We start from the raw sequence: 12,370 nt of genomic DNA, 5'->3' as shown, positions 1-12,370 counted from the left end.
ACAGCAGCTGCGTGATTTACAGCGGCTTGCAGGGAGAGGTTTCGTCTCCCACTTTGAGAGCTTGAGTGCTTCGTATAAATATTTATGGGAGTCTGGGCCTCCATTAACCCCACCAGTGCCACATTTCACTTGTGACATGGTGCTTGTGTGTGAATGACTATGAAGGCCAGTGTTCAACATACAACGTGTGTGTTTGTGTATGTGACCCACGTGCACTTTGTGAGAGTGTATATACGTGTGCAATCAATTGTATTTCAGTGCGAGTATAAATCCAAATGGGCATGTGCATAACATGGCACATTCCATGCACACCGTGTAAACGGCTGTGTACGAGCATTTGGACGTGCATGCACACGGGCATGGATACACACCTGTGGATCCATGTGCAATGTACATGCATGTGTGTGTGCAAGTGACTCTGAGAGTGCATGTATGGCAAATAAGCACACGTGGATTCTGCGTTTAAGTGTGTGTGCATCTATGCGCCTGCCTCTGTGTATGTAAACATGAGTTACACACGTGTTTCTGCAGGTTCCTGCTTAAGAGTGTAAGCACATCTCTGTACGGGTCCAAAGCTCCAATATCATACTGGAAACAGCTTTGGTTCATCTACGAGTAATTCCATTAAAATTGCCTCACCTAGAGGCTACTTCTTCTATAAACGCTTGCTCTGATCATTACGATACATTTTTTGGAAAGTTCAGTTGAGAACAGATAAAAGGTGAAAGGACTCTGATTAATTACAGACAACACCAATGTCCCAAGCCTAACAATGCCAGGTGGGCCTCCCCACAACACACACACACACACACACACACACACACACACATACACATAACCACCCTGCTGGCTCCTCCATGAGAGTCTGAAATGAGCAACAGACCTGCATTGTCCCTCTGACCCCCTTGTGCTGTTTGTCCTGCTGCATCTCCAAGGCCCCATTCCCCATCTCCGTGCCTGGGCAGGGAGCCTTGTGGCTGGAGAGCATTACATATGCCCCCAAGAAAGTGACTTCCCTCTGCAAAGGGAGTTAAAAAGGAAACTGTCCCCCAAAAGGGCTATTTCCCACCAGTCCATACTTTTCCCCAAGCTCTACCCCCCTCCCCAGTGTTTCAGATAAGGGATAGTGGACTTATGGGGTTTGGTGGCAAAAATACAAATTTTGGCATCAGATAGGTGGGGATTCAAGTCCTAGACCCTGCACTGGGTGACCCTGGGTAAGAGATGACCACTCTGGGCCTACTTGTCCATCCCTGACCGGCATAGATACTAGCAGCCCGCACTCAGAGAGTTAAGTGAAATGTCGTAATGGGATTAACCTCGTGATCTGGTCAGACCTTGTATGCACTGCGATCTGCTTGCTCCTGTCCGTGGAAATGGACATGTACCAGGCTCGGATTCCCAGGACACAAAGGAGGGCAGATGCCGAGTCCTGCACTGAGAAGCACAGCCCTTTGCTGTCCCCAGACCAGCCCAGGCCCATGGGCTCTCCTCAGTAGGACACAGATGGAAGTAACCCTGGCAGGGTCAGGGCAGTGAAAGTGACAGATCAGAAGAAACAAAGGGACTTGAAAGTAAGCTCAGGACAGCCTCGTTTCCTGAATTCTGATGGAGTCACAGGACAGGCTCAATGTCCACCTCACCATCCCTGGCTCCGAAATGGACACCCTCTAGCTTCCCACCCCGTCTATTTACTGGACGAAATGTAAGTCCTGATAAAAGCCCCCAAGCTCCAAAAAGGAAAACACAACAATATAAACATTGGGTTTGTGGGCTTCAGCTCTCTTCTCACGCTGCAACTGTCTTCTTCCAAAAGTTGCAGGCCTCCTCGCACTGCCTCTGTGGCAGCCCCTCCAGCCTAGAGGACATCATCTTTTTTTTGATGCCAATAAAAAGGAATGTGTAATGAGTGGCTGTTTTACATGAAAGTGCCTTCATATGCAAAGAATGCAGAGACGCAGCTAAAACCAAGTTTTGCTTTGGAACAAATCGTTATTAATAAGGTAGGTTGTTTTTCAAACTGGAGCAGCAACTTCTCTGATATATTTAATTTCCTCCAGCTGAGAACAGTTAGCTCTGATGTTCTTATCTAAATGCATCTTTTAAGATAATATGTGCAGGACAAGGGAGAAGGGTACAAGATATTAAGAACACGTGTAAGGCACGCAAAATGCATGTAGCACATGGTGAAGACACACAAGGCACAGAGAATGTGAGCTCTCCAGGTGAAAGGGGTGCTCTCCAGGGTCTGGACACCTTGCTCCAGGGGCAAGAAGTGTAGAAATGATGAAATTCCAGCAGCAGAAGTATCTGCCTTCCCCAAGAGGAGGCTAGTCCTCTGAGTCTTGTAAGTACCAGCCTGGGACGGTTCATGGTGGCTGCTTCCTCAAACCAGGTACACCCTGCACGTGGGACTCTCCCTTCATGGAAAACTGGCATGTCTCCCCCAAGTACTGTGCTGGGCACAAGCTCCGGAGCAGCTTTTCTACCCTGACTGAATTCTTTCAGGAGAGCTGCTGCTGCAGAAGACACTGTCTACAGGATGCGCCATGTGAGGACTTTTATTTTGGTGGGGGGAGGAGGGGCAGAGCAAACCCCTAATCCTCCCGTCCTTACATAACAAATCCAAACACTGCTATCTCAGGGTTGTGAGGCCAGGCGGGCGGACAGAGGGCTGTAGAGGGAAGGGTTACGCAAGACGCCAGTGCTGGGTTTTCCTTTCTGAAAACAGAAGGGCTCAGAAGCGGGTTTTGCATCTGAAAGCCTGCAAGGGAACTAGACTCTAAACCCAGCTGTTTCCCAGGCCTGGAGAGAAAGAACTTGAGGAGTGGGGATGGGTGGCTGAGGGTTTTGCCGGCTGTGGCAGAAGCTGCATCTCTACGTCACAGAAAAAGTGAAACGACCATCTTGGGTTACCTGGCGTGGTTATTGGCAGCTCCAACTGTGAGGCCCCTGGGTAGGCACAGCTGGAGTGGGCAGGCAGGTGGGCACCTCTGACAGGGGAGGGAGTTGTCCTGCCACAGAAATGCCCAGAGACCCTGGACTGAAGGAAGCCTGGCTGTGCGGAAAGAAGGGTCTGGGTGTAGGACCCAGCCCCAGCTCCCCAGGGACCCCGTTCACGGAGAGTGGAGACCGACCGGTCCCCTCTGGCATCAGCGAGGACCTTGCTCCGGGTCCATTCCCCACCAGCCCTGCCGCTGGGGGAAGCATGAGGAGGGGAAAGGGAGGATAGCGGAATCGGGCCGGCGGGAGCCCAGAACAGCTGGCCAGGGCTCCGGCGCTGCGCGGTGGTTCTGGGGACGCCAGACTCTCATCTCCATCTCTCCACTCCTCCCCACACTTACCCGGCACCTCAGAGCCCGCTCTCAAAGCCCTCTCTGCCAGTCCGCGCCGGAATAAAAGGCAGAAGAGAAAGGGGGGAAAAGGGGGGGGGGGGTGGGAACCAGAGGGAGAAAGTTTTCTGAAATGATGAGTTTCCCAAAGGAAGAGCTGAGGAAAGGGAAATGGCAAAGAAAGGACGCGAGCAGACTGGAGAGTGGAGCTGATGGCGCCTTCCCCGACCGGTCCAGCCAGCACAGCCTCCCGCGCGCCCATGAGATTCCGGGGTCGCAAGCGGGGTCCTGCGCTCGCGACCGGACCGGGGCCTCCCCAGCCCGGGTCGCGGGCTGCAGCGGAGCCACAGTCTCGAGGCCCGTGTGTCTGTCTCGCCATGCGCTCCCAAGGGCAGGCGCCAGCCTGTCTGCGTGGGACCCGTGCTGGCGTGGAGCACACCCGACGTGGGGACGATTTTTCCCCCCGGCTCACGGAGGGTCGCGAGGAGCCCGTGGGTGGCGGGGAGTGGTGGGAACCGAAAGGAGCCTCCGGCCTGCAAGGCGCCGCCGGGGTGGGACGAACCCAAGGACCTCGGGTCCCCGGTCGCTTTCCAGAGCTTCTGGGCGCCGGGTCTGCGGCGAGACGGCGGGCAGGGATGTGGCCGGAACTTGCTTGCCGGAGGTCCCGGCCTCCTCCGAAGGCCCTGCTCTCATCTGCGTGCGCCCGGGCCGGTTGGTGCTCCAATGGTGGGTTGCGCAGGGACTAACAGTGCCTGAGAGTGCATCAGTGTGGAGGCAGGATGTGGATGTCTGTGTATCTGTGTGTCAGTGTGTCACTAGGACTGCGTCATGGGATTGTCAGCTTCTCAGAGATGCAAATGGTCACTCTGAACCGGCCTGAGCCACCGTGTCGTTCAGGATGCAGCGTGATGATGTCGGTCACTGGACTGTGTGTGTGTCTCTGTGCTCTGGGGAAGGAGGAACAACGCTTTGGAGTTTGCGACCCTTCCCAGCCCAGAGGCTTTTCTGGCGGAGTCCAGGTGACTCTAGAGGTGGAGGATGCCAGTCGGCTTGGGATGATTCCAAAGGGAGTCAAGTCTCCACCGCATGGAGTCCCGATGGTCTCCCTTGGTCCCCCGAGCCACGCACCCGGATTTCTTCCAGAGCGCCACCCGCCAGACCTTTTTTGCCCCAAAGGGGATACACCGTTCACGTGGGCACGCTTTTACCCCTTCTGCGCATGTGCACTTGCGCACGCAGTTACCCAGCTATCATACCCCCTTGCTCCTTCCGCCGTGCACGCACCGGTAGAGTCACCCCACAGCCAGACTCAGCTTCCATCCTATTCCCAGATTGCAGCCAAAGCCCTCCCTGCCAGGTACCTCTCCGAGTTGGTGAAATGAACTGGGCCTTGGAATTTAATTGACGCTAGAATCTCTGACTTCTCTCCTCCCAGAAAACACCAAAGTTCTGCTAAATGTGCATTACTCTGGTATTATTTGCATCCTTACTGTCGGGATTTTCCCCCCTCTTTGCCGTACCCTGACCACCAATCCCAGGCCTCCAGGGACCTAGGCCAAGATCTATTGCCGTTAGTTTCACCGTCCCCTTTCTTCTCCTTGGCTGTTTCCAGCTCTAGTTCCTGGCTGGGGTTCTACTGCTTGGGTTTCCTGCATCTCCCCATTCAGGTCCTGAAATTCCACGTTAGGAATTCCGGGCCGGGGAGCCCGAGGGCTGGAAAGCTGAGTCTCCCAGACTGCAGATACTAGGTCTGAGTAGATCAGAAACCCCTTGGAACCTGCCATTGCCAAAGAAGCAGAGAATTCTTCCAGAGGTGGTGGGAGGGGGCGGTCCCCACCCAGAGTTCTAGATGGGATTCCGAGAAGGCTGAGAGGGGTTTGGAGGAACCTAGACAGACGACGTTGCCTCCTCTAAGAGTCTGGGAAAGGAAAGGTTCTGGGACCACCTCCCTGTCGAGGACATATGGGCAGAGCTGCCACACCAGAACAATGCCCCAACCCCCTACGACCCCCGATTTGTGGAGTCATTGAGACCCCAGTCCAATGGTGCAGTGCCCTTCCTTGGGGCTGAGGACTCCAGGCTTGAGTGGCAGCAAACGGTTTGCACGGATGGGCTTCCTGTCTGAAGGGTCTTACACCCCAGGACCTCGTGCTGGATTCCACCTGCTTTCACAAGCTCTGGGGGAGAGGGGGCTAGGCCTCCACTCAGAGCTGGCATTCTAGGGCAATTCTGGTTGCTCCCAGCAGGTGCTCCAAGCAGGAGGGCCAGAGTGGCAGGGCCCACGAGCCTGATTGCCAGAAACACCCTGCTTCCCCATCAGGGTGGCAGCTCTCGGCTTCCTGGGTTCAGCCAACCTCAGAGCCAGCAGGCTAGCAGACCAGTCGTGATGCCCAAGCCTGAACGCTCCGCCAAAGTGGCGTGTGCCCCCCTCTCCGCTCATCAACCGGCTCTTGACCGGTGTCCGTACCTAGAGTGAGAAGCAGAAGACACGTTTGAGGCTCAGGTACACACACACACACACACACACTCAAACACTCAAGGGAGAGCTTTGCCCAGATTTGTCCGTTTCCCCGCTGGCCGGGGGAAGGGTGAGGGTGCCGCCCAAACTGGGGCGATACTTGAAGAGGCAAGAGAAGAAAAGACAGGCGAATGCGGAGTCCTGTAAATAAACACCATTTCCATGGTTTTAATAAGCAAAATAGGAAACCATTTTAATAACCAAAAAACAGAAACCAGTCTGAATAAAACTACAATAGACTAGGTTTTAATATTTTCATATCATAAGCAGGGTTTGAAATTGATCCCTTATTGTACATGAAATAAAAACAATTTCTGTTGAGGCAAATTTGATTTCAACACAGTTGAATCCGTAAAAACCGAAGCTCGTTTCTGATGCAGGACAAATATCCACAATATTTAAAACTGCAAGCACCATGCGGTTCATACAATCTTGTTATTACTGTTAATTTATCAACTAATACAAACTCAAAAATGCATCCGGCCAGCAGCGCCAGCAATTTCAAATGAGAACTAAAAAATACTCTTTCATTTTGGTATTTTTGTCAGTGCAACTTAAATCCTCTTACTGACCTGCAGGGGAAAAAAAAGTAATAATAAAGAAAAAACACCTAGATCTTCCCTATAACTACTATACAACTGAAGGGGGCGGGGGTAACACCACCAATAACTCTCCCGCTCTCTCAAAAGCAGGGAAAGAAACACACATAACATATTGGTCTAAAGAACGCACTTGAAAGTTGCAAAATTACTTGCCAATGTTTGGGTTTCTGGTACTTTCTGAGTGTGGTGATTGGTTCAACATAAGTTCAGGTCACCGTTGGGCAGTCTGGGCTGGTGAAGCCGGTCACCCGAGGAGCATTTCGGCCCCAGCAATTAGTGCGGGCCTGGAGAGTTTCGTGGGGACCCTGGGGTGATTCTGGTTGCAATAAAAAGCAAACAAGGTCTGTTTTCCTTTCCTATCTTGTTAGGGGTGTCAACGTAGCCCTAAAACCAGGTGATGTGAGGACACTCCCCCCCGGCCTCCAGGGTGTGAAACTCTGCAGCTGCCCTGCCCTGGTACTAGGGAGCTGGGACCCCAGTCCTCTTTCTCCCAACAAAAACAAAATTGAAAACTAGAACGGGAGGAAAAGGGGACCGAAAGGGGGCAGGGGAGGGGGAGAAAACATGCAATTTCCAAGGGTGCCCCAAGACAGAGTTGTTTTCTGATGCAAATGCCCAGAAGTTTGTTTTTTTGTTTTTTGGTTTTTTTTTTTTTACTTACAAAAAAATGCCATAATAATAAACCCAAACAAAGACACTCAGCTTGCTGCCAGGTTCTCTTAAGCGGTTTGGCGGGGCGGGTATTTACAAGCCTACAGCTCATAGACTGAAACCCGACAAGCAGCCGCCGGAGTTTCCGAACTGCGATCCCTTCTCACCCAAAGAAACAAGGGGGTTATGATCCATGATCAACAACATGCTAAAGTTAAACAAGAAAATGGTACAAAATAGAAATTATTACCATACATGTCCAGCATGCAGGATTAATATTTTTAATGCAGATTTTCGTATTTTTTCTATATAATCGAGCAGGCAATAAAACTGATGAGATTTGCGCGCAGAACGTCCTAACTGAGGCCCGCGTCTCGGGGCTGAGAGCCAGTGTTCTCCGGACCCTGGACAGACAGGTCCGTCTGTCCTTCCTTCCTTCGCTCAGCCTCGCCTCGCGCCTGCCGGGACGCCAGGGTCCCTCTCCTTTCCTCTCCTCGCTGCTCTCTTGCTGGACTGGATTACGCTCCGGGCCGCGAGGAAGCGGCCCCGGCTTAACGCGCAAAGTTCAGGAAGCCAGGAGTCTCCAGACGGCCTTGGCGACTCCTCGCGACTATGCCTTGCCGCCCTCCAGCCTGGAGAAAAGTTGCTCTGGGACTTCCCACCCCCTCGCCTCCCTCTGGCTCTGCTCGAGTCTAGGAGGCGCCGCTGGCGCTCACCGCTCTCGCCTTGGCCAAGGTCCCCTGCCTGCCCGCGCGCCCTCCCGTCGCCCGCGTCCCGCGCGCCCTTCCTCCCTCTCCCTCAAGTCAAACAGGTCATGGCTGGGGCCGCGGCAGGGACAGGGTCCGGGGGAGTCCGGGGCTGGGGACACGGGACGGGGAGTCCGGGCCGGGGCAAGGGCGGGGGCCGGGAGCGGCCACGACTCACAGGAAGAACTCGGGAGAGGAGGGGCTGTCGCTGGTGGAGCCCGCCTCCCTGAAGCCGGAGTTGGCGAGTTTCTCGCACTTGACCTTGTAGGCGTCTCTTTCGCGGGCCAGCCGGGACACCTCCTGCTTAAGCTGCTCCACCTGCTGAATGAGCTGCGTCTTCTCATTCTCCAGGTGGTGTTTCTGCTGGACGCGTTTATACCTGCACGACTGGGCGTAGCCCCGGTTCTTCAGGGTCCGCCGCTTCTGCTTCAGGCGGATCACCTCGTCCTTGGTGAAGCCCCGCAGGTGGCGGTTCAGCTCGCGCACGGACATGGACACGAGCTGGTCGTCGGAGAAGCGGTCCTCCACGCTGCTGCTACCACCAGCCGCCGTCGCCGCGGCCGCCGCGTGCGGCCCAGGCCCGGAGTGGCTGGTGGGCAGCTGCTGCGCGGGGCTGGCCGCGCTGGACGGCGGCGGCGACGCTTGGTGATGATGGTGATGGTGCGGGTGCGCGTGTGGGCCCAGCTCGTCGTGCGCCACGCCGGCGCCCGGGTACGCGTGGTGCGGGTGTGGGTGGTGGTGGTGATGATGGTGGTGCGCGCCGCGGAAGCCGTCGAAGCTCTGCAACGGCTGTGGCACTGGGTGCGAGCCTATGAGCGCCTCCACTGCGTCCTCGGGCGTCAGGTTGAGCGCCTCGGGGTTCATCTGCTGGTAGTTGCTCGCCATCCAGTACAGGTCCTCGAGGTGGGTCTTCTGTTCGGTTGGGCTGAAGCTGGGCGACGAGGGCACCGAGCTGCACGGCGTGCTGAGCGGTGTGGACGACACCGAGCCGGCTGGCTGCAGGCGCGTGCAGGGCCGTCCCGGGCGGTCCGCGCGCCCCAGCGGCTCCTTCTTTACGTCGAACTTGAGCAGGTCGAAGTCGTTGACGTACTCCATGGCCAGCGGGCTGGTGGGCAACTCAGGCCCCATGCTCAGCTCCGCGGCCATCGCTCACGCGAGGCGCAGCCGCCGCCGCCGCCGCCCGGGAAACTTTGCAGCCGGCCGGGGCGCGCCGAGCCGGGAGCGGGGGCGAAGAGCGGCGAGCCCGGGAGGTGGGGAGCGGAGGGCGCAGCGGGCCGGGGCCGCCGGCCAAGCCTTTGTCTGGGGACGCGGCGGCGCGCGGGAGAGTCCCGAGGCTGCCTGCGCCGCCCCAGAGCTCGGGGCTGTGGCCGAGCCGGGGCCGGGCCGAGCCGGGAGGGGTGGAGAAGCGAGCGGGGCGCGCGGCCGGGTCGAGGGGTGGCGCCAGGCGAGCGCCCGCCGCTCGCTCTCTAGCTCTCTTGCTCTTGGGCTCTCTCGATCTCAGCCGCTCGCAGCCCGGCGGTGCAGCTGTGCGGGATCCGGCGCAGCCGCTGCCTTTTATCGCCTCCCTGATGTCACCGGGGCGCGGGGGCCCGGGCAGCCCGGCGCGCTGGCCAATGGCTGTACGGGCCCCGCGGACCGGCGGCGCAGGGCGGGGCGCGCCTGACAGCTCCTCCGCCCCCCGTGTCAGCTGACTGGCGGCTCGAGCAGCCGGAGAGCCGCCGAGGCCTGGCGGAGGGCTGGAGCAGAGAGGGACAGCCGGCCCGGGCCCAGCCCCCCACCCCCTCGGTGTCCCGGCCCCCGCCCGCTCGCCTTCGGTGCCAGCCCCCCCGCCTCCACCACCATAGGCTGGGCCGCCTCGTCCACCCCTTCGCTCTCTCTCCTCCCTCTTTACCCTTGGCTCCCCCAACCCCAGTCCGTGTCACCCCCAGGAGGCTCAGAATGAGCGCCGGGACGACACCTCTCGGGTCCATTGTTCCCAAGCGTCCCCCGCCCAGTGGGGGACGCTCCGTGTGCAGCGCGGCCGCGGGCCGTGTGTGTGCAGTGCGTGGCTGTGTTTTTGCAGGGCTGAGCATGTTTGTGTGTTGGGGGGCAGGGTTGGGGCTCGAAGAGTTGTGTTCAAATCCAACTCAGCCTCAGAGGACACTCCTCGGGCCAAGCGGGAGCCGTCCCCCTCCTGGCGGGTGTGGTGGCCGAGCCCCGAGACAGAACTCGGGGGGCCCCGCCGCTCCCCGCACACCCCACCCACAAATGCAATAGATGAAGGGAGTGGGGAAGGAATCGGCCCAAAGGCTCTGAAGCCCTCTCCCCAGCCAAACGCAGTGAACCCTGAGTTCTCCGAGGTTGGGGGCTGAGGCCAGCCCAGGACGGTGCTCCGGGTGGCTCTTGGCTGCTGGGAAACCGGCCCTGTTTTTGTTTGAACGTTTTGTAACGATTAAGCAGATCCCGGCGTCAGCCAGCCGAGGAGAGGCTCAAACAGGCATAAAGTGCGACCCCAAGTGGCCACTGTGCGCAAAGGCGCGCAGAATCGCGGGGCCCGCAACTAGAAGTCTCGGCCGACGACTCGGACCCAGCTGGGTCTTCCCAGCTCGCCCAACCCAAGCCGGCCCGGAACGCAGGCTGTGTGTGCACCGGAGCCCAAGACAGATTCCCCTAGAGCCACGTACAGGTTCTCGGGTCGGTCCTCGGACTCGGCCGCGAGTTCCACGCTGATCTCCCCCCCATGAAACTCCGCGCCCCGGCTCCGGGGATCGGGGGGCGGAGGGGCTGGGAGGGGTGCTCGGCGGCGGCTCCCTGCTCGAGAAGATCCTAGGCCGAGTTAAGCGGATGGCCGAAAGCGGAAACGCCACAGCGAGGGGCCCCAGGGCTGTCAGATGAGAAACCTACCCCGAGCGCAGACGGGGACCCCTGAGCGCACCGCACTACGGCATCCAGACAGTGCTTGGGCGCTGCGCACCTTCCGTATCGGGTACAGGATGGCCCGAAATAAGAGCTCCCTAGACCCCGGCCCGGGCGCAGAAACCGGATAAATCGCAAATTCGCTGTACCCGGAGACCCGACCCGCCTCCCGCGTCGCCTTCTGCTCTTCAGCTTTGGGCGCGAGCAGCGAAAAGCAGAAGAAGCGCGCACTGGGTGAGTGTGTCCAGCCGCTGCCTGTACGGGACCAGCACGACTGACGCAGCGCGTAGGGGTCAGGTGGGCCCACTAATGCGGACGCAGCCAGATTTTTTTTTCAAGTGTTAGAAGGTAGAATATTTTCCTCCAATTAATTTTGAAAACTGTTTTCTCTTGCGCCCTCGGTAAGGCTCGAGTGAGGTATGATATTGGGCCGCCTATTTTTAATAAAATGAATATATTTGAACTAAAATTTGGACTGAAAGGTTTGGATCAGCAACTGTAGTGCTGGAAGAGCCCGTCTTCAACCCTCTGCGAGAAGCGTGCTCTCCGCAGAAAGGATCAGGCTGTCTCCAGGGAGAGCTTCCCCGGCGGGCCATGCCGCCGCCCCGCCCCTGCTCGGAGCTGGGCGCTGCGGACCAGCACCCTGCTTGTCCCTGCCGCGTTCTCACGCAGCCAGAGCGTACTCGGATCGCGGCTCAGCAGGGGAACGTTCCGAGGCTACGCTGGGTCGGCCGTCTCGGTTCTATGCAGACTATGGCTGAGGCTACAGGCGGCCAGGTCCGGACAAACGCACTGGCCTCTCCCGGTGACGCTGAACCCCAGCCGCCAGCGCCCTCCTTCCCGTGGACACTGTGGCCTTCTGCGAGTGCAGGGAGGCGGCCGGGCCGGTCTGTGCCCTCATTGTGTCCCCTCTGGTCTGTCTGACCCTTGATGTCGAGGACCAAACCTGAGTCTCAGGAGTGTGGCCCATCGAGGCCCTAGGGTTCCTTCAGCCCCAGCTCTGAGGGTTCTAGCCTCCTGCTCCCCTGCGGGCATCCTGCCGCGGTCTCAGAGTCTTCTAGCACTCGGGCTTTGTCTGGGCTGCCGCGTTCCTCTTTGTCCCTGTGCCTCTGTCTCGGGTTTCGGATACTCCCTTCCCCTGGGCTCTGACTGAGGCTCTGACTGTCCATGCTTAGGTCCACCTTCCCCAATAACCCGTTTCTTTGCCGCCCTCCCAGCCTAGCCAGTCCCTCTTCTACCCACCCTACCCATAACCACCTCCAACAAAAACTGTTGGAAACTGGGTAAAAGTGAAGCAGACGCTCAGGTTGCTCCGGAATGAAAGCCGCTGCAGAGCAACCGACCTCACGGTGGGGCCCGGCCTCGCCTCCCTGGCTGCTGCTGCGCTCGGCCGCGCGGTCGCGGCGTCCCAAACCCCTTGGCATCCCTCTCCCGCCTGCGGACGCCGGCGTCTCCTTTCCGAGCCTGGGGGCTGTAAAGGTCAGAGTGCCGGGCTCCCGGTCGACGCGTACCCGGAGGCTACACGCCATCCCTGAAAGACTAGTGGGGTAATGGGTGGGGGAAAGAAAAGAGAAGGGCTGGTGGGAGAAGTGGAGAGTCGAGGAAGAGAAGTGGAAAGGAAGGAGG

General features: G+C 58.0%; 1 protein-coding gene across 1 annotated transcript; it reads right to left on the bottom strand.

Annotated features, from left to right (window-relative positions):
• Positions 1–5,989: 5,989 nt before the first annotated feature.
• Positions 5,990–9,371, bottom strand: MAFB (MAF bZIP transcription factor B). The gene has a single exon (XM_032606898.1). The coding sequence runs from the start codon at positions 8,993–8,995 to the stop codon at positions 8,024–8,026; it is 972 nt and encodes a 323-aa protein (XP_032462789.1). The 5' UTR covers positions 8,996–9,371; the 3' UTR covers positions 5,990–8,023.
• Positions 9,372–12,370: the final 2,999 nt, after the last annotated feature.

Source organism: Phocoena sinus, chromosome 15 (assembly GCF_008692025.1).
Source record: "Phocoena sinus isolate mPhoSin1 chromosome 15, mPhoSin1.pri, whole genome shotgun sequence".
Classification (NCBI taxonomy): domain Eukaryota; kingdom Metazoa; phylum Chordata; class Mammalia; order Artiodactyla; family Phocoenidae; genus Phocoena; species Phocoena sinus.
Note: the sequence above shows the minus strand (reverse complement) of the source record. Positions and strands in the feature narration are given on the sequence as shown.

Excerpts from the sequence above, each read along its gene's own strand:
- MAFB (XM_032606898.1), bottom strand. The coding sequence starts at position 8,995 with ATGGCCGCGGAGCTGAGCATGGGGCCTGAGTTGCCCACCAGCCCGCTG.